Here is a 23,584-nt window from a genome sequence, read left to right as displayed (position 1 = left end):
TAAATTCGCGATCGTGGAGTCTGGCCCGACTGGAGAAATGTATATGCGTACGTCACACTCACAGCTTGATCAGAGTCAATATTTTCGTGTGTCTTTAATTTTGCGAATAGCAACTGACTCGCGAAATTTGCGAAAATAAAAACCTCGCAAAGTATTTGGCGTATACAGTAAGCTACAGAAACTATTCCTCTCCAGAGTGGACGTTGAATATCTTGGAAATTGTCAACACGCTGGACTTACTAGGAGACGTCGATGTTGGTCAGCATGGATGACCACTGCCTCTCAAAGAGGGGCAGCTGTTCTGTGACCAGTGTCTCGAGGTTGACCGGGTCCACGGTGTTGTAGATAGGACCAAGAGAGTCACTCATGTCCACCACCTTGATAAAAATACCAAAAAATAAAAAATTAAATAACAGCCAAAGTTCCTTATAAACTGCACATTTGACCTTTGGACACAGAGATGTTCACTTCTAATGTATTGGAAGATCAAGAATGTTAATTTCAGCATCCAAGTTGCAACACAAAAGATGGATAGGGATGTTACTGGTCAAGCTTAGTTTATAAATCTTGGAATACAGCAAAACTTCAAGACTGTTTTTGTTTTGCCTTTTTTTTCTTAAAGAGAAATTTAGCTCATTTCACTATCTGTAGAAAATTTGTCTATGGTTAATAAAACACTGGGAAATAAGGGAAATGATTCAAAGACCATTACGTAACAACACAACATCAGTGTGGTCTTATTTAACTAAAAACAGACACACAATGCGCACATATTTGACACACATCCCTATATCATGTACATATACATGAATATAACACATTAAATGATAATAGTGCATAGTTGAATAACACTCTGGACTGCCTACTGGCACCTATGGTACATGTACTTCAATTCAGTAATATAAAGGGAGAGGGAAAGAGGATCGTACATATATTTTCTCTTTTTGAGAGAGAGAATGAGTCATACACATGACATTATATGAAAAGGGTACTGCACAATGCACACAGGCATGAGAGTCCAAATCTCTCTCTATTTCTTTCTTTAAAAAAAACCCACACAATAATGTGATGACATCAAAAGCAGTACACCACGATTTAATGGCTAATTGGCATGTTATTTTTCTTGCAAGGAAGTTTACTTCCGGAAATGATCATGGCATATAGGCAAGAAACTCATACCTTGTCATTAAAAAAAACAAAAACAAAACAAAACAAAAAAACACACACAAAAAAACTTTTTGGGGTCAGATATGTCAGTCTGGTGCATGAGGATATCTAAGTTACATCAATCCTTACCTCATGTTTCATGGTGAAAAATCCACCCCTGTGGAAGGAATGAAAGGATAAATATAAAAACAAAGAGATGATAAAACACATCATGCCTATGAATCCCAAATACCTTAAAGAATTTCTTTGTACATGCTTTAAAAAAAGAAGAAAGAAATGGGAAGCAATTGCCCTATTTTGCCAGACTTACAATAGTGATAGAGTAGGATGTGAAAAGGTATGCATCAAAAAAGTATTCTGTATGAATAACTTGGGGGGGGGGGGGGAGAAGCAGTAAAATCAATGCTTCATGTTTGGAAAGGGTAAGAAAGATACAGTCAGAAAATTGTCATCATTATTCTGTATTAAATAGACATTGACATTCATCAGACTCTGTTCAAAAAACTTGTAGCATTCATTCATTAGTACATGGGGTATAGTCACATGACTGGGTCAATCAAAGCTTGCCTTCAGGCGCAAACACTTTCCGTAGAGGGCAATTAATATGTGTTTGATGCATTTGTACTACAGACATACGTTTGTAATTCAAATGAGAATCAAAGCGTTAGATGCCAGTACGTTGGCCTTATTGACCAAACCGCAAGGAATTGTATACATTGCCAGAAATGTTGACGAATTTTCTCCGCTATGCCACGAACCGTGACTCTTGATCACAATGGAAAGGCTGCGTCCCACAATGGGCAGTCATTACCGACTGTAAAACTGACGCATCACATTGATCCGATTTTATGTTTGACCTTCATTCTAACAATGATTTCCTGATGGAAACTCGGGATGTGCGACTTTTGAAACCAAGTTGGGAGTTTACATGCGATGATGCATTAGTTGGGGGATGGTGGTGGGGGGGGGGGGGGGAAGGGGGAGGGGGAGGGGAGATGGCCAGTGTGTGAGGACAATAGATAAGAGAAGAAAAGCAATCAATCATGGTGAATATGCTTCATCTTAGGAGGACAATAGGCTGACCACAGCTGGTCAAAGGGCTTACGTGGCATATCCCTCTAAGCCGTAGGCTTGAACCACCGGCCACTTCTCCACAGACATCGGGTTGAAAGGCCGTGGATGACCTGCAAAGTGGAATAGATTCATGGCATGAGTGGATTTAGCATCGATGGGAGAAAGAGGGGTGGATGAACGGGCTTTGGCAAGACAGATTCTCCTTGTTACCATGGTAACTACTAGATGAAGGCAACGGGCAAGGACGAGGGAATGAGGGAAAAGGGATGAGCTGAACTCAACTGACCCAAGCTGTGGCTGATACAAGTAGAGCATAGACTTCATGGATATGTGTAATTTGAGATAATGGATGGAACAAACCTATTTAGCATCCTTTCTCATTTAAAAACTCATCAAAATACTATTCATAAACGATTACTTCGGCTCTTCTCGTGTTTCTGTGCTGATATGCTTCTATTTTTGCCTAAGCCATGCCTTGACATGTGCTAAAAATCTCTGAAAACAGACGACTTGAATAAATCAATAGGCTAACCACAGTTAGAGCAAATTCACAAATTGGGAAGCTACTGAAAAGAGTAAAGTACATCAGGTGCTATACTGCAGTATGGGCATAGTACAGTAAGCTTTTACTTGAAAGAAAAACAAAAAAGGGCACATGTATTGATTAGACCATAAATGATTTAATGATATTGTGAAGGATTTTGAATATGATAGACTTGATAAGACATTCAGCTGGTGGAAGTTTGGGAGTAATTTCATATGTTTTGACAACAAACCCATAAATTCAGAGAAAACCTTTTCCTTTTTTTTTCTTTTTTGCAAAGAACACCTGCCCCCCCCCCAAAAAAAAAAACCAAACAAACACAACAACCAGAAATATTCAAGCAATGTGCTTGTGATAGAAATGCCTAATCACTCTTTTAGCTCAAACGTATCAAGAGTGTTGAATTCCTTCAAAGGGCTGTGAAGGGGCCAGAAAGTCAGACGGATAACAGTGTTGCTGGGCACGTTTGTCGAACAGGTGACTTCTTTTTTACTTCCCAGCAGCAATCTAACACAACAGAACTATTAAACACAAGTGCAATTCTGGTCCAAGGACAGGTTCAAGATCATGCGACTTGGATGCATTCCCATGTTCTTGGCTGAGAAGATGAAACAAAAAATAAGGTTGCTACATTGTACACGTGCTTTGTAGATTAGTGTTTAAGTTTCAAGTGGCACAGTGCACTGTAAACTTAAAAGTGCGATTCCATGCTGGCTCTATTGAATTGATTGAACTTACACAAATGAGGACGATGACATTTCTTAAAAATCAAACACAGAAGATAAAAAAGATCATGGAATCTCAATGTTCCGTGTGGCATGGAAGAGTGCTCATCATCATGAGTCACAATCACACATCCAAAGTGGGTGACCTTATAATGCCATCAACTCACAGCTCTACCACTGTTTGTGCACAAAGACACTGAAAAATCATTGTGTTAATACTCCAGCACATACAGGTACAGTACAACCCTTTCCCACATCAAATCATCACAGTTAGGTAAAAAAAAAAATACTAGTAATGATTTTTTTTTTTTTAAGTTGTAGTTCGGTTACTATCTACAACACTACAATATATTGATGCCATATATACATTTTTCTTTTTGTTGTTGGGTCTTTTTTGTTTTTGGCGCTTAAGTCAGGCTTAGAAAGGAAATGATGAGAAAATTTGTAAGCTAGTCAATCAGGAGACCTGCGAAGTAGTGACATCATCATTGCATCTAATTTGCATACTTTGTGGTTGCCACTGATATCATCACATTGCGAATATGTGTGAAACGTGAGAAACCAATAACTTTGTCATCTTATGTCGGACTGTGTTTTGATGAAACTCCTACCACTCTCCTTCTTGGCTGATTGTGACTCGATGAAATAAAGCCAACTTCAGCATGGCAAGGAATGGCACTTTAAATTCACAAAGCTGCACTACTTTAAGCCCATACACTAACATGAACAGAGTACATAGAAAACTTTCTTCTCTCTTTGTTCTATCCCCTTTGTCATGAACATGGGAATGAATCCAAATCGTATGCTCACATACACACGTTTAATGATCACATATTTTTCTTTGTATGTGTGCATTGATATCAAATTACTTTACATGTGATTGCTTGGACTGGCGAACAGCCAGCAAATCTCTGCACCATTACAAGAAAATACATTAGACCTGAACACCCCAAGCCATGAGAAATTACCGCTGTCTCTGAGCGCTCAAGCTCAAGCACCAAACAATCTATTACTTGTGTCCAAACATTAGCAGTGGGTTGGATTTCCACATGAACATAGAGGCACAAGTGAGCAGTATAACATGAAATGGATACCTAACCCAGAATGAATACATGTACCTTGGAAGAGGACATTTATATGGGAAATCTAAGATACAACTGATGTAATCAATTCATTTCATCAAAGCATGAGGTATTATTCAAAAGAAAAAAAGGAAACAAACAAAAAACTAAACTTTTGAAGGGTAGACCATTCAAAAAATATGTCAGTTACATGACTAACATGTCAATTTACAACAAGGTCCCTCTCATCTTACGAGTTACAGAGAAATTACCAGTTAAAAAGTTAGTCTGAAAATAATACAATTTTGTAAGCACAACTTTGAATATTTGATCAAAATAGGGTACAAATTAGGAAGTTATAAAATTATGAAGGTTTGCCATGTTTTAGAACAGTTCTTGAACAGCTAAAATGAATAAATGCAAGTGAGTGAGCTGATAATGTCAATTGTCATCACCTCACAATTTTGTTCACATGTACAAAAAAGAAAAGAAAATAAAACTGACAAAAATGCAATTTTCCTGCTATTGGAGTGTAAAATATAATTTTATTTCTGGCTGAATAACTTCAAAATATTGATCTGTCTGATATGATGCCATTTGAGACTGTGGCATGACTGCATTTGAACAAAAACACACAGAGGCACAAGTGTATTTCATAATACAACTTGAAATTCCAAGATTTTGTGTATAAACTATATGGCAAGTTGTGAGGTGATGACCTTCCATCAACTTAATCATTTGCATATTCATATTGACTGTTCGAGAAGTATTTTGTGAAAATTAGCAAAACTTCACATTTTCATAATTTCCTTCAATTCCTATCCAATTTCATCAACTTTCTCTTGTTCTGTTTATAAAATTTCACTCTTTCTAATCAGACTAACTTTTATCTGGCCCAGAATTACCCTTTAAGAATCCTCTCAAGAGTACATCTTCACTAGCATGTGCATGCAGTGTAACTACACTTAAGAGCCTCAAGCAGCCTTTATGATTCCTGCAGAGCCCTCTTGAACATCTCTACCTAAAAAGACCTGCCATTTCTTAAAGCTATGCTTAACGTGGCTGCTATCTGCACTTTATAACTGTCAGATATTTATGTTCTTCCACAACACAAGCCCAACTCGAGTAAATCTATATATTTTTTTGTTTTTGAGTGACTGTTTTTCATTTACATGCATTGCATGTACTTGATTTAAATACATTTCTGTCTTCCTTTTGTGGATGCTTCTATGTCAATATTTTGCTGTAACACATCAGGTATTTTGTATTTACAGAAATAAAGTCATTCCTCAAATTGAGCAAACCAAAATCTGTGAAGGTTAACTTCAGTGAAGTTCACAGCCATTGGCTAAGTAAGCATACCCCCTTCCCCCTTTGAGCGAAAGATTCCACTTATACAGCACATTATTTAATAGTTAATTGTAGAAGACGACATTGTAAGATCTAAATCTTCTACTCACCTGCTCATAAACTCTGCATTGATACATAATGAGTTAAATCATCATTGTGAATTTGAGTTTAAGCTGCAATTCCGGAGACCATGAGTGTTTGGTTTGATTTGATTTGATTTGATTTGATTTGATTTGGAAATATCTTCAGCACAATCAGATGTTATGCCTGGAGTAAAGTGTTCAAAGAGAGAATCATATTATTGTTTGTTAGGGATCATTTCCATCAAGCCTTGTGTTTGCTGGAACTTGTATGATCCCATCATTTAAAGACGTATTATAGCATGACAGTAGTTTGATTTTATTTTTGAATGTTATTATGCATTGAAACGGAAATAAGATGCATGAATGAAAACAAAAAAACACTGAATGCCAAACATATTTAGGTTTTCCATCTTTGTATTGTTAACTATCAATTGTATTATCATAACACTAAAAGAAACCCCCAAAATACAAACAAACAAACAAACAGACAATGATCCTCACATCAAACTTTTGAAAAGATCTTAGCATAACCTCCCCCTCCCCATGAGCTGATTTTAGAAAGGGTTAACAAAATAAAATATATTTGTGCAATAAGAACAAGCCATTGATGGCACTTCAACAATGTGTAATTTTTTAATTCATCATTTTAGGCAGTATCAAAAATCAGTATGAATGCTATGGATGCTTGTTTTGTATCAATACAATAATGAGGAACTGTAAATGATTCCTACTCATATGTCACCTTTTTCCTCCTTTTATCACATGCATCTCTTTGAGCTCTTCATGTACATATTATATCTTCCAATGAATTCAATGACCCCTCATCATTCAACATAGAGGCCAAGCCTTTTATTTCACACCTTATTCCTGTCTCATCCTATGATAAGACACTGTCTCCCCGCTCGTGTTTGGAGGCAAAACACCAGAGTTCTAGTCGTCAAAATGTTTCTGAGCTCGGTTTCGTTTACAAGGTAAAGACAAATGGCGCAAGTCTTCCTTGTTATTGCACTGTCACTAATTATGACACTTTGCCACTTATCAACCACTCGAGAGAGGGGTTGAATATTTCTCGCGGAAAAGTGCCAAAAGAAGCAGACCGCCATGGGAAACCTCAGGTGAAAGTAACGCCGAAAAAGCTTTCACTGTGGCGCTTATTGATTCAAGCGCTTGAAGAAAAAAAAAATTATCATTTGAGATATTTTTGGATGAGAAAACTTAACACTTATCGATACCTTTTGAGGTCACCCATTCGCTGAGAGTGATGTTGATGATATTCTATCCTCGCCTCATCTGTCCAGCTATTGTCCGAGCCATAATTGCTTTTGTTCTTGGACAGCGGTCGGCTTTCGCCACTTTCCCCAGCTCGGTTTTCACGGTGGGCTTTCAATATTCATCCATATATATTCCAATGCACGAGCAATTGTGATAGTTAAAACTTCAAAGGCGACCTATTATTCTAGATTCACGAGCATCAAGTATCACTGGCTTGGCCTAAATCCAAAGAGTACACAGCGAGCAACTCATGCCAAATACAAGCCAGGGAACTTGGGCAAACTTTGACATTACGAAAATGAAAAAAAGTAGGACAGCATTGCAAGAAGCATAATCTGACAATAGCTGCACCTAATTTCACCTTCATGTTGTGTCATACACCATAGATTCAAACTTGGAAAATTGTATTGGATTGGATATAAAGCAGCCTATTTACAAGCAAAAAAATAAAAAGAGTGAAAAACAATGGTATTTTTCCCTCGTCTTCACCTCTGTTTTAACTCCTTCCACTTTTTTTCTTCTTCTTTATTTCCTTCAACTTCTTCTTCTTCTTTCTATCTTTCTTCTCTCCTGCCTCCTCATCTTTACACTGCAATCATTATCACACTACAGACTTCTTACTGCTATGTACCAGTGCTACCACTTTTACTAAATGTGCTCCTACTACTACTTCTGCAACTATTATTATTATTATTATTATTATTATTATTATTATTATTATTATTATTATTATTACTACTACTACTACTACTACTACTACTGTTACTACTACTACTACTGCTACCACCACCACCACCACCATGCACCACCACCACCACCACCATGCACCACCACCACCACCACCACCACCACTACTACTACTACTACTACTACTACTACTTCTACTGGACTACTACTACCACTACTACTACTACAGTCAAACCTCTCTTTAGCGACCACCTGTCTATAGTGGCCACCTGCCATATATGACCACTAAAAACAATTCCCTCCGAGAGAAAAAGTATATAGTGGCCACTTATTTGTCTCGCTTGGGTGGCCGCTATAGACAGGTTTGACTGTACCACTACTAATATGACAACAATGACAACAATGATAACGACATACTACTACTGCTTCCACTGCAGACAAGCATGCATTCTGTCATTCTCAATGCCACAATTCCCACTACTCCTCGAACTCTGCATCTCATTCACTTCATCACCGTCCCTGTCTATAAATTCTAGCTGGACTGACCTTGGGCGGAGTATGGAATGCCAACTGTGGCACAGTCTCGCACCATGTCGATGAAGCTGACAATCTTGAACTCTTCCGCTGCTTCATCGTCCTCATACTACACCGAAATTGAGATGAAAAGGAAATAATGGTAGTGAAGACGTGGTTAATATCATGATGCAATGCTGTACGGGAGACAGGATTTTTAACTCTTGGACAAAGTAAAATATCATCTTTACCAGAGAAGCTACTATATATAGAACAATACTATCAATACTATTGTCTTAATGACAGTAAAAACAGCACATACATTACATATCAAGAAGTAGTTGTAGTATTTTTAGACCATATTGTACTGATTACAGTACTGAATATTTGATAATCATTAGCATTTTTATCACAGTGATTATCATCAAAATGACGATATAGGTAATTTCTCAAAATTGGTAAGTTTAAAAAAAAAAACTACATTCCATTGCCTGCTGTCTAATTGCTACATGTAGTCATTTCTTACATCACAGAGGTCATCTGTTTCAATTAATGAACTCTGACAGAAATTTTGGAAAGGTTTTCATCGGCACACTGCTACGCTCTATGGGAGGCTCTCTAGGCTCAATTTGATGCAAGGCGGCTTCATCATCAACTGTGTCTATTTTTACTTTTATTGTTCACTCAGTCAAGCACACGCACAGATCTTCCAAATATGCACCCCATATGCACTCCCATACAAGACAAGAACGATGAGCAGCTGTACACATTTCCATCACAAGAACATTCTGAGCCGGACTTAAACTCGAGACAATGACACAGGCTTTTCCATTCACAGGTTGTCACTGCAAATTTTGTATGAATGGAAAACAACAACAACAACAACAACAACAACAACAACAACAACAACAACAACAACAACAACAACAACAACAACAACAACAACAGCAGCAGCAACAACAACAACAACAACAACTTTTGAACCTGAAAAAAAAGGTTATCGCACGAAATGCATGATTGGCAATTTACGCTAAAAGCAGAGACGGATGACTCAAATGGAATACTTTCACCGTATAGTGATCTCTCACGATCAATTATGCAACTGTTTGTGACTGGGCGCCAAATTGAAGTCACTTAGATAATTGGAAACTTATAACCAGTTGCACATGCTTGTGTACGAAATAAAAATGATGATATGGTATCGGGCCACTAGCTGAAGGACGAATGCGGGCACTGGGATGACTAGACATAGAATCATAATACATGTACCTCAGTCTCTGTCATGCAGTGGAACCTGATGCCAGGCCAGTGGGCGACGTAGGGCAGGAGGTAGTGGTAGTTGGTAGGGTTGCAGTATACGTGAACACTATCCTTTGTGATCAGGAACATCAGATCTGGATTGTGACATTAATACAAACAAACAAAGAGACAGGTTTCAATGTTATTTCATTTTCAAAATAACTTTCTCCTGTATTTGACAGCTCGGCCCATTGGCAATTGTAATACTGTAATGTTGTTCTTGAGGGCCGTGTAGGTACAATCAAACAAAATCTACAGTAGAACACAAATAAAGTTAAACATGATGTTGAAAGTATGTGCCAGTGTACCAAACAGAAGCTAAAAGCAAAAAAAAAAAATCTATCATAAAACTGTGGCAAGATTTTGGGGTATAGCCATGTCAGTGCTACATGTAGTGTGTGTTGTGGTGATTTGGCGATGAAGTATATCAGATTAAACACTAAATATGCTCGAATACTGGATGCTGAACCAACTATTAGGTGGTCAATGGGAAAAATGCCTTGTTAATGAAGCACGAGTTGGATATAATATGGTCCGAGAGAGGATGCAGAATAGAAGAGGACATGAAACACATGATTGCACAGCACGGCTAATGTGGACAATATGAATAATGGGTGTACAGTTTACGAGGGCAATATAAATAATGTGTGTATAGATAAAACCTGGGCAATAAAAATAATAGGCATATCACTCTCTGTCTGATGAGAAGAATGTCAGCACACAACAAATGAGAAGAAATTGTCATATCTTTAGAGTTGACTCATTTCCTTCTACTCCCCCCCCCCCCAAGTTATAAAAGGAAACCCAAACCCAAAGAGAAATGTGGATTGAGTGAAAGCAGCAACATAAGTAGAACACATTACAGGGTGGTCCACAACTTGAAATTTTACCATGTTGCAAGCTCAGAATCTGAGAATATTGCAGAAATTGAATATGAGCGGAGAGCACACGATGAGTATGTAGTACGCAATATTATGCTGCTTACATCCAATGTTCTCTCTCATGTTTTGCACACAAATATCTAAAGTATCTGGTAGTTTGATGTTTCTTATGTTATGCACATGTTTTGCACATTTTTGAATACTTTTACTTTGAGCTTGTTGCAAATTCTTGAGGATGTTGCATAGCATGTTGCTGGCTTTTTAGGATGTTGCACAAGAATTTTAGCATGTTGCAGCGACATGCTAAAACCCCTCGTGGACCACCCTGCATTAGTAGAACACATTAAAGAAAGTTTGAGGAAAATCGGACAATCGCTGTAAAAGTTATGAATTTTTAAAATTTTGGTGTTGGAACAACTGGAACTTATAAGTTTATGACATACGTGTATGTGTGGACAACAATTATAAAGAAAATATAAAGAAAACTCAACATACTTTCACTTTTCTATCATAATGAAAGAGTACTTCACTTTAACCACTTTCAGAAAGCAGGGGGAATAATTACTACCATAACATATGTCAGTATCAAATTGATGGAATGTGTAATTTTCATGAAAAATGAATTTTTGTGGAATTCCCTGTATAATTTCTTTATATTGTTGTCCCAATAAATCGAATGACATGCTCTTTCATATTTCATAAGAAGTGTCTCGTTATCTCACCAAAAAGTGCTAAAAACCTGAAGTTAGGTCTCAACCAAAACTATCATACAGTCCCTTTAATGTGCTGCTCTACCATGGCAGATCGTTTATAACGCATTGCTTTCATGCACATACAGAGTACACTGTACGTCTGAAATTTGTAACTTCCACGTGATTTCCCTGCATAATGGGCAAACTGATACTCTATCATGATGAGCTCAGACAAAATGAACAATCAAAAACAAAAATGCCTTGCGCATCACAAAAAAAGCTCATGGATAAACCATTTGAATATTTGGCCCATTTTATCAGACACAAGTGATCAATGCCAGAGAAGCAGCAAAGCAGATTTGAATGCACACTGAAATAAATGCTTTCATCCATACACAATAATGTACTTATCCTTTCGTGAACATTTGACATTTAGAACGGTTCATTCAGCCTCGTTTTCAAATGATGCAATAATCATGCCACTAGAGGAATCACTTGAACCACATTAGCCAAATCTTTGATCCACAGCAGTCGTTTTCATCATTCCCAAATTATGACATGGCACATAAAGCACTCTTTGAAACCATCTGAATTTAGAAAATATAAAATACACGTATCTACATCTTGGAAGAAAATTGAAGAAATGCCACATTATTTTCACGGTGCAATAAAATACACCATTTCATGACAGAATATTCTCTTCAAACATCTCTATTCCTCTGTGAGTGCAGAAAAGCCTTAAAGGGACTGTACAGTACTGGTTGAGGTGAAGATGCAGGTTTATAACAATTTTGGTGAGATAATGAGAAACCTCTTATAAAATGTGAAAGAGCATGTAATTTTATGAAGGATTCAATGTTTATTTGAAGAAAATGGGCCTTGAAATGGCTGAGATATCCACAAAAGCAATCCTAATAAAATTGACAGGCCACAGCTTGTATTAGGATCTCTTTGTTTTACCTTGTTTATAGATATCTTAGTCATTTCAAAACCGATTTTCATCAAATAAACTTTTGATTCCCCTTATAATTGTATGCTCTTTAACATTTCATAGAGTGCTTTCTAAATACCTCGCAAAAAGATAAATCCTCACCTCGATCAACCAGTACTGTACAGTCCCTTTAAATGCAACAGAAGTGGCGAGTGTCACATGTCGTTCAAACCTTATACGCATCATGCTGCCACAAACAAGACCCAAGAGAAATCAGGTGCTCACAGTGTATAGTACAGTAGCTCTCTGGTCACTCTTTGTGCCCTAAAAACCCCACTCTTGAGGACATTTTCTAGGTCTTTAATTGTGACAGCAAGTAACCTGAATTGTAAATTACCTTGCCATTCTGCTTTGTCCTCCCCTCTCCCATCCCCAATTTTCTTCCTACAAGTATTTTTTAATGATTTTTTAAAACAGATTGATCGATGACAGGGGCTTACAGTACTGTATCATATCTGATATCAAGACTGGATGTATGATTTATCCCTTTAAGAATATAGAGCACTGTTAAGGAAACGCTACCCTGAAGATGCAATACCAGTACATTTAATTGTTCATGAGAGCATTGAAATGGATGTAAAAATTTACTGAAAATTTGAGGGAACCTTGACATTATGTGTGATAATTCTACTCTCTGTTGATACCTGGTAGGACATCCTATAAACTTGTAGAAATAGTTGCCTTGGTCATGTGATCATGACATTATATTTTATCAATCATGCCTCTTATTTCACATTTTCTGAGAAAGAAACAGTCCCAGCATTTACAAGTTCTGTATTCAGGAAAACATCCTGACTATTTTGTTCTTGAAAATTCTTGAGTCCCTTTAAGAGTGGCCAATTGTAGTTTACAACAGATGGGGCACACGATATCAGAGATGGTAACATGCCCATGATTGCCATTTTGACATCTTAAGAGGTCCCATAACTGTATAATAGAGTGGACATTGCAGATCGAGCCCCATCACTTTGCTGAACTGAAGATACTAAGATGTATCACGGGAAATATACAGTGTACATTGTAACAATATAATAGACGTTGTCTTGGTTTAAAAAGGTAGTTGGAATGTTGATGTTTGTGAATTCAGAATACAACCCATTTAAAAGCTGAAAATGTTTTCCTTTCAATTGACTATGCTTTATTTTTGAGTGACTACAGTGTACATGTCGGCATGTGTTGGTGTAGATTCACTAAAACATGCGCAATCATAACATTATAATGAGTACTGAGAGGTGACACTGTAGTCTCCCTTTAGTTTCCAAGACCTCTGAGTGAACGGAGTTTGAGCAGACCACCCCCCCCCCCCCACACACACACACAGACAGACACTGCAAATTCCAGGACTTTTAATAAGTACAACAAGTTGGTTTACTTAAAAACCAAACACCAACATGTGGAATCTTTGATGTAAATCATATAATTTGCTACATGTTCAAACTTTCACTAGTACAGTCTATGTCACATTTATTTTAATTACAAACCCTATCTGTACAGAGGGCATTCTCTTTGTATGCCGGAAAAGAAAGAAAGCAGCAGCGTGCTACTCTTATCTCTCTCTTTAAATATTCTCTCTCTCATCTTACTATCATTCTGAGATGTACTGCTGTAGATTCACATTCTTTTCCATACCGGTATGTATAACCCTTGCACTCATTTTGCGAATGGAGGAAAATATCAAAGCACTGAAAATTGTGCACATTGTAACAGGAATCATCCTGTTGTCTTTTGTTTGAGACAACCATTTCTTTACAAAAAAAACAACAACTTCAACACATTTTAAATCAACATTCAGGTACATACTTGCTTGATTAAGTCGGTCATGACCATTTTCGTGTTAAACCTGTCTGCATCGATATCAATAGCATTCTGACATGCTGGTCTTGAGAGCCTGGTCAAAGTCTAAATTTTTGGTATCAATTTTCTGGCTTGAAGATTTGCGCTAACTCATTCTCTCTCTTCATTTGTCTGTCAGTCTGTCCACCTGTCTGTGTGTCTGTCTCTGTCTTTCTCTTTCCCTCCCTCCCTCTCAACTTGGATCGGACGGCTATTTCCATACTTCTTTGGTCATTATCTCTTCCCACTCTCGCTGTTACTTGTGAAACCTGTTTCCCACACGCCGGACAATGGCGCACCCTGTGTCATATGCCTGTGGTCAACAAGAGACTGACCGGGCATTTAATGAAATGGGTCACCAAATGTCACGGTGAGAGCAAATTACTAAGCTTAACAACTACAAGGTTGTAAGTGATGACTTGCAAACAAGACCGCAGTCTGAAATTGTTGGAGGTTTTCTTGTTTTCTCACTTTCTTATATACCCCTCTCTAACCCCCCCCCCCCCCCCCCCCCCCCCCATTTTCCTTTCTTTTTCACTGCTGAGTTGTCTACTACATCTGGTATAGAAATCACCCGTAATGGGCTGGAAATCAGCTCCACTTCGGGTGTGACAAAGAAGACCTGGGGTTCAAACAGGATGGTCGTATAATTTGTCCTAATCACCTCGACACGTTTTACCCACGTTGTGGGCTCAGGGTACAGCCGTGGGCAATTCATCTCAGCTGCATGCATGCCCTGTACTCATGACATGTGGATGTAAAGTACAGGAGAACAGACTACGTTTGCGACAAAACACACAAAATGGTCATAAAAGTTGATTCTGAAAAGGCCTGAAAATATGTGTCTTACGGGTCAACTCAGCTAATTTTGGGGGTTAGATATTTTTGGAAAAGTGATACAAAATATGATCTTTCTGTCTGAACTTAAAGTTCTGAAGCATGAAAGCTATATCGAAAATTTTAATCCTTCAATTTGTCCTCTTTGTCTCAATTTGGCATTCTCCATATTTCTTTTTGATAAGGCACGCAAGTGAAAGTGTGCATGACGACCCTATCAAAAAAAGGCTGCACTTTGACATAACCATGAAGAGAATGCTGATGATGCCCTGAATTATAAAATAATTAGATAATCCTTTCAGTAGTTGCTATGACTTTCAATGTCCTTGTTCCACACACAACATAAAGGTGACTCACAAAACTTGAAAGAAACCTTCAAAGTCAGAGTCCGTTTTCTCTAAAGTGGCATTCCCACATGATTAATTTCTATAAATAAATAATGTTTTGCCACTATAGTGAGTTTGGAACATCACATTTTGATGAGTAATTACAATCTTTAAAGCTGAAAATTATATCTGAAAATTTGACTCCAGAGTCAAAATTATATATAATTTACATGTAACATGACAGCTAAATTTGTGTTGTATTAAAATTTGTAACTTTCTGATACAAGGTCACACCTGTTCGCCTTACAATCTGCCTGTCATATATGTATCTCTTCTTGTTGGTTTTTTCTCAATGCATGTTCATCTGGGGGCAAGGGGGAAGGGGGAAGATGTACAAAGAATAATCAGTGCTATTTATGACACAACAGAGCATGAGCCCCTGGGCAAACTTGGACGCTCATCTGAGCTTCCAGATAAGCTTGACCTTGATGCAACCTCTCCCCTGCTCCCCCTTGCTAATAGGTCAGTAATACTTGTAAACCTTCTTTAAGAGGGCCCTTCAACAGTAACATATTCATTCTACCGCCACAGGGGCGTGCTGCATACTTACTCCAGGTTTATCTCTACTACTTGGGCAGAGAGAGATGACCAATGAAATCTACAGTGTCCAGTCCCTTCTACACTAGCCCTGCTCTAAAGCGTCAGATGGGCACTACTATGTTGTATGTGCCTTTTGAATAATCCAGCACTCTGTGCACTAGAGGATAATGATTCCTGCCACTGGTGTTTTTATTTTTTTTTTTTAAATGCATTTTTAAGAAAATTACGAAAGAGTTAATCTTTCATAGGGGGCCACAATGGAGCTGGAATTGCCTTGAGTAACTGTTATCTTTTCTCTGTTACCTACCTAAAAGGTTTTTACACATAATGCTGAGGAACTGAACTGCTTGATCTAGAAAATAGGTTCGGTGATAAATAAACATTTAAAAATCTTTGGGCCATTTTGGGCCATGCTTTCAAGTTGCACTGTAGGAGACATGTAAATATATAATTTTTTAGCCCCCTGGCTCGCTGCAGCAAAAAAAAACTAGAAATGTTGCTATGGCGACTGGTATGCCTCCGCCATAATGTATGATTCTCCTAATAGGTCTCTAGTACATGTGGACAATGTGTGATTACATTTTCACAAAATTGGCAAAATATTAAAATGACATATTTGTCACAAATGTATTGAATGTTCACCTTCCTTGACCTATGTTTAATTGGACGAATAGGAGAGCATGTATTTGGGGATTTAAGAACTTTAACTTGACTTTGACCCTTTCATAAGTTTACGCTCTGAGTAATTTTCAAGGTATGTAGAAAAAGTGCAATTTCTGTATTGAACAGTAAATTGTTATCATTTTCATCTGGCTTTTGATTTATAAGAGAATCACAGTCAGGCAGAACATACATAAATATGTACTAAGTTGCAAGATAACTTGAGCCACTTCCGAGATATGGAGAAAGAAGTAAGTTCAGCACTTTCACTTGATCTTTGACCTTTTGACCTTTGACCTTCTTGGCCAAAAAAAAAAAAATCCCAGAGAATCTCTATTGGGTTATACATGCATACATCAAGCTAAAAAAAAAATAATCCTGCTGGCATTGCATAGATATAAGGAAAATAGTAAAATTTTGAAGTATTGACATTGACCTTTGACCCCTGATCTTTGACCCCATGAACCCCAAATTCCCTAGATAACCACTGCCAGTCAGTACATGCATATACACTATGTTCTATGAAGATACCTTGAACAATTTCCAAGATACAGAGAAAAAGGTGAAATTTTAACATTTCACTTGACCTTTTGACCTTTGACCTGTTGACCTCATGACCCCAAACTTTCACCAGAGAATCTTAATTGGGTAATACATGTATACACTAAGTTTCAAGAAAATATCTTCAGGTATTGTATAGATATGGGGGAAATAGTGAAATTTTAAGCATTTGACCTTGAAACTTTTGACCTTTGACCTTGAGCATGTGCACCCAAAAGTTGATAGGCACAACTTCACCCCCTAATACACATACATGCCAAGTTTCATTAGGATACTTCAAAAGGTTTTTTAGTTACACTGTCCACAAAATTCATTACGGACGGACGGAAGGACGGACGGAAGGACGGACGGAAGGAGGGACGGAAGGACGAACGGAAGGACGGACGGACAACCCGAAAACATTGGTGGCGGAGGCATTAAAAAAAAATAAGAGCAAAAAAAAATAGTTTTAAAAAAAATTTATACATATATAATAAAAAACAAACAAACAAAAACAGTACACAACAAAACAAAAACAAAACTAGAAATGTCGCTAAGGCGACTGGTATGCCTCCGCCATAATGCATGATTCTCCTGATAGGTCTACAGTACATGTGGACAATGTGTGATTACATTTTCACAAAATTGGCAAAATATTAAAATGACATGTTTGTCACAAATTTGTTGAATGTTCACCCTCCTTGACCTAGGTTTAATTTGATGAATAGGAGAGCATGTATTTGGGGATTTAAGGACTTTAACTTGACTTTGCCCATTCATAAATTTATGCATTGAGTAATTTTCAAGGTATGGAGAAAAAGTGCAATTTCTGTATTGAAAAGTACATTGTTACCATTTTCATCTGGCCTTTGACCCTAAAATTCATAGGATAATCACTGTCAGGCAGAACATGCATTAAATATGTAGAAAGTTTCAAGATAACTTGAGCCACTTCTGAGATATATGGAGGAAAAAGCTAGTTCAGCACTTTCCCTTGATCTTTGACCTTTTGACCTTTGAGGCAAAATAAAAAAAAACGAAAAAAAAAAAAAGTTTCCAGAGAATCTCTATTAGGTTATACATGCATACACCAAGTGTTAAAAAAAAATAATCCTGCTGGCATTGCATAAATATGAGGGAAATAGTAAAATGTTGAAGTGTTGCCCTTGACCTTTGACCCCTGACCTTTGACCCCATGAACCCTAAATTCTCTAGATAATCACTGCCAGTCAGTACATGTATATATACTATGTTCCATGAAGATACCTTGAACAATTTCCAAGTTACGGAGAAAAAAGTAAAGTTTTAATATTGTTACTTGACCTTTTGACCTTTGACCTTTGACCTCATGACCCCAAACTTTCACCAGAGAATCTTAATTGGGTAATACATGCATACACTAAGTTTTAAAAAAACATTTTCAGGCATTGCATAGATATGGTGGAAATAGTGAAATTTTATGTATTTGACCTTGACCTTTTGACCTTTGACCTTGAGCATGTGCACCAAAAAGTTGATAGGCACAACTTCACCCCCTAATACACATACATGCCAAGTTTCATTAGGATACCTCAAAAGGTTTTTTAGTTACGCTGTCCACAAAATTCATTACAGACGGAAGGACGGACGGACGGACAACCCGAAAACATAATGCCTCCGGCACCACTTCGTGGCGGAGGCATAACAAAACAAACAAAACTGAATTTGGTAGAGCTACTGCACTGTTGCCATAGAAACTGTAGACTTCTTACATTAAAAATATAATCTAGGTTTCTGAGGAACAGAAACAATGGACTCACCATCAATTGTCTCCTCTGCAAAGCCAGAGCTAAAAGAGAAAGGCAAACACAAAAATTTCAGGAGAGTCTTAAAAGCGTTCGTCTACAGTATAGTATCCTCATTTACAAGATGTTTGAATAATATTAAAGGGTGTGTACAGTTCTGGTCGAGGTGAAGATTTAGCTTTTAACGCTTTGTGAGATATTCAGAAACCACTCTATGAGATGTCAAAGAGCATGCAGTTCTAAGGGTATCAAAACTTTATTCGATGAAAATCGGTTTTGAAATGGCTGAGATATCCAAAAACAAGGTGAAACAAAGAGATACTAATAAAGTTGGGGCATGTCGCCTTTTATTATTAGCACTTTTTGGGATATCTCAGCCATTTGAAAACCAATTTTCATCAAATAAACGTTGAATCCTTCTTAAAATTACATGCTCTTTCATATTTCATAAGAGGCTTTTCATTATCTCACTTAGGAATGTTCAAAACATGAATCCCTACCGCAACCAGTACTGTACAGTCCCTTTAAGAGCAAATATATGACAAATTTGCAATTATTATCATATCGAAAGTGGTAGAATTTGCCAGACATCAGCAAGCATACATATCACATTACAAATTCCATCCATTTTCAGATAACAAGTTTTAAGGAATACAACTCTAAGGGTAGTTTCAATTTTAAAATTCCACCTTCATTGACATTAAAAAAAAAAAAATTGTAGTGTATGCTTAATTCCTTGATAGAAAAAAGAGAACGCACAGGTATGATGACAGATGTATCTCTAGTTGCGTATTGTATATTTCATAAAGAATGTGCAGACTTTCAAAATATCAACTTATAAAAAACAAACCAGGGCCTGAAACCAAAACTTTATACTACTACAGACACCAGACAGAGAATGAAATAAGACAAAGATTACAAAGGGGGCGTTTTCAGGACACACAGTAGGTGCCTTCGAGATATAATCATGAGACCTTTATGGCTGGAAAAAAAAAAAGAGAGGATAGTCTTTTATAGAGTTTATGTTGTGACTGCAATGTCTATCATGAACACATTGGCAACATTGTGCTGTGGTCCTCGCCTTTTGCAAAGGATTGACTGGTTTCAGCCTGCAAATTAAGTCTAGCTACATCATCACAACCACTTGGTGTGTATCCTATCGCTCGCATCTTCTCGGTTTTGTCGACGCACGGAAACTCGATGCACAGGTGACAATGAGAAGCAATTAATTTGAGAGCGCGTCTACCCACAAAAAAAAATAATCACCATGTTGAGCGAGACTTGGGAAAAAAAATGAAATACATGTAATACTACACAAAGAAAAAAAAGGTAGGAAACACGACATCGAAAAAATCACCTCATGAACAAAGGTAAATAGGTCTGTGAAAATGGGGCAGAAAGCAATAACCATGGACAATATGCACAAAACCCAGATATTTGCCGCAACCGGCAAATGTACATAATGCAGGTTGCAGTGATACAGCTGCGTGATTCTTGATTGCATCGGCCAATAACTGATCCCTGAATATTTGCCGAACAATGCCAGTGCTGCAATCGTTGTCAAATACACACACAAACGCTTGTGATTACATTTTGGTGGAGTTCCTGTCGCAACAACAACAACAACAACAAGAAAAAAAGATGGCATGGCAACGTGAGGGAACAAAACAACATGCTGTTCCGGAAATGGCCTTTCATTGTCGAATGTAATGAGCTTGAAATGTTATATGATGAGGAACATTGCACGACAAATGTGGCATTTAAAGTTGACCACATATTGCACATTCATAGATTTCTGAATGGGGTGTTGTATACAAGCTTTATCGCTCTTGTATAAATAACAAAGTGATTGAATTTGTTTGATCACTTCACATATAGATTGTTGACATCTTTGCTACAAAGCTATTTCTCACCAGCGGATGGTTGATCCTGTGACACCTAGTAAACAATTCCTAAAGGACTTCTCTTTTTCTTTTTCAATCACATCTAGGGCTGTCATATTATTATACACACTTAACACAGTATTTTGTCAGATGTTTGAGATACAGTTTGACATATTTTTCTTTTATTCTTTTGTCTAAACCCTGAGACTAATGAGGTATTTATCGAAGCAAAGTGAACAAGGTACTTTTATCTTTTTTCCTTTTTTTCTGTCATTAATTTTCGTTGTTCATTATCAATATCAGCAAAAAATTGAATGATCATTTTGCTTTCTGCTATGCAGACTATTCAGCCTCATTCAGCCTCAGCCTTTTATCTCCCCCCCCCCCATTTTTTTCTTCTAAACTCTGCCATCATTTTGTACAAAACAAGACAACATGTAACACACACAGGATGCATTGTGTAAACAGGATCTGAAAATGAAACAGATGCCAAGGGTTTTCATCTAGTACAGTATGTACAGCAAATAATCGTGAGAATGCTTACCTCTCAATTTCTGCCTGGCGCGTGTCAAAGAACTTGAACAGGAGGTAGTTTGCGAGCTCTCGACTTCCTTCGTTGTATCTGAAAGAGAACAACCCAATTATGAGCTGGACAATAAAAGGGCTGCGCTAAATCTGATTTGAGGATCTCCTCTACTTGAGTTTGGACTGTTCATCAGGATTCAGAGGCCTATGTTGGAACTTCTGGATATGTATGTGCTCTGGTGGCAGAAACTTCTAATAGTATAGATACCCGAGCCATGACATCTTAAAATGACAAGGGAGGAGTCTACTTTAGCACTGATAGTCATTCTGGTGGTCACATTCAAAATTTTGACAGAACATGTATATCGCATTAAACACCCTTTCTCAAAGAATTCCCTTGCTACCCTTTTCCTTTCATATCGATTTAGAGATTTGTGTTTACAAATCTCCCTATTCTAGACTAATTACTTGATGAATGTGTAATAACTCTTTTTACGAGCCTTCACATCATCTTCACTCTATCACTGATGAGCCTGATCCCACGGTTACTGTTTCAAAGTGGAACATGCATAACTGTATTAATGTATTAATGTCAAGCAGATTCAATGGTTGACACTCACTGGAATTGTTAAAAACTATGTTCCAAACTGATTTAAAAAGAAGACGAAGAACAAGAACAAGAAGAAGAAGAAAGACTTAATTCATAATAAACAGTAATATGGAAGTTTCATAATTTTGGACCCTGTTGTGAAGTGTCTGTTTCAAATTTAACCGCTCCTGATATTGTCTTTTAAGTCCCAATGCACAAAATATGATTGCTCATAAAACGTGTTGTATAGCATGTATACTGTACAGATACTACAAATGGTTCCTACCTGCTGTCAATTCCCAGAATACAAAGGACAGAGTCTGGCTTGTCTGGGACCTGCCGGCCATGATCACAGAGCAGGGCCTGGACCTGTCTTAGTCTGGAACAGCTGATGTCAACAGGACAAGAGAAAAAAATAGTGTCATTACAACAGTGTACTAATTTCTGAGTATATATTGTCTGATTTATATGCATTTTGTTCTTATGCATGAAGTTGCTCTGAGCATTATTGCTATAAAAAAAAAATATTCAGCACAATCATGGCCCAAATTTTGATAATATACTGCAAAACTTTTTTCCTTTTCCATTCTTGTCACTACATCCCAACAATATCCAAATAAACAAGAAGAATCCATGTACATTGTGCGTGTGTGTGTCACTAAGTGAAGCAATTGTATATCGCCTTTACAACAAATATGTAATGTTGTGTCAATTATCTATTTGGCGTACCCACAATTATCATTAATACCGGCACATTGTAGGCTACAACAATCACATGACTTCATCTAAGATTGGCATGGCCCCCTATCTGCATGTCAGGGCATAGCTGTAGCCAATATACTGATACCAGAACAACTGGAAAAGTACTTCCTAGAATACCTCCAACATATTCCCTACACCAATAACAGGTAAACATGGAGTTGTGAAAGCAGAATCCGTCTTAAGTACAATATACAGTACATGTACTTCAATCTAAAGTGCATGAGTGTAATATGACAACAGGTACTTTGGATGAAATGTCCTATGTAGCATGCTATACAATGTATGTTTGCAAGGAAATTGAGAGCACAATAGCCATGAAATGAGACCCAGTACTCTCAACATGACATCTAGTACTTGGTGGTTTTTATTCTTAATGAGACCATTACATCAATCCTTTTGTCTTTAAAACCTGAAATGCTACTTGGGGCAGATGAACATATCCCTTGAAATGCATCTTTGAGTCATATCACCCCACCATCCGAGAAATCAAGCTGTAAAAGGACATGTATACCTAACAATTTAAAGGACAAGTTCACCTTCATGGACATGTGGGTTGAGTGAATGCAGCAATATTAGGAGAACCCATCAATGAGAGTTTGAGGAAAATTGGACAATCCGTTCAAGAGTTATGAATTTTTGAAGTTTCTGCTCAGTCACGGCTGGATGAGAAGACTACTATAGCTTGTGATGTCATATGAGTACAACTATATAAAGAAAGTATAAAGAAAATTCAAGATATTCTCACTTTTCTCACATAATAAAAGAACACTCGACTTCTCTCTTTCAGAAGTCAGGGGGAATAATATTATCCCTAACATACTTGTAAGTCAGTAACAAGTCAAAGAAATGTGCACTTTATTCAAAAAGTCAAGTTTTGTAAAATTCTCTTTTCATTTTCCTTATATC

General features: G+C 37.4%; 1 protein-coding gene across 1 annotated transcript in view; it reads right to left on the bottom strand.

Moving 5' to 3' along the window:
• Positions 1–23,584, bottom strand: part of LOC139717804 (dynein axonemal assembly factor 9-like) — a 64,786-nt gene that overhangs the window by 34,161 nt on the left and 7,041 nt on the right. Inside the window, exons 2-9 of the mRNA XM_071629303.1 lie at positions 22,203–22,304; positions 21,347–21,424; positions 18,935–18,963; positions 9,746–9,870; positions 8,510–8,606; positions 2,273–2,351; positions 1,297–1,324; positions 241–377 (exon numbers count right to left, since the gene is read on the bottom strand). Coding sequence (XP_071485404.1) covers positions 241–377; positions 1,297–1,324; positions 2,273–2,351; positions 8,510–8,606; positions 9,746–9,870; positions 18,935–18,963; positions 21,347–21,424; positions 22,203–22,304 — 675 coding nt within the window. The remainder of the gene's footprint in view (positions 1–240; positions 378–1,296; positions 1,325–2,272; positions 2,352–8,509; positions 8,607–9,745; positions 9,871–18,934; positions 18,964–21,346; positions 21,425–22,202; positions 22,305–23,584) is intronic.

This window comes from Diadema antillarum, unplaced genomic scaffold, assembly GCF_040938485.1.
Source record: "Diadema antillarum isolate AM-2024a unplaced genomic scaffold, OU_Dant_1.0 scf00000083, whole genome shotgun sequence".
Taxonomy (NCBI): Eukaryota; Metazoa; Echinodermata; class Echinoidea; order Diadematoida; family Diadematidae; genus Diadema; species Diadema antillarum.
This window is presented reverse-complemented; position numbering and strand designations above follow the sequence as displayed.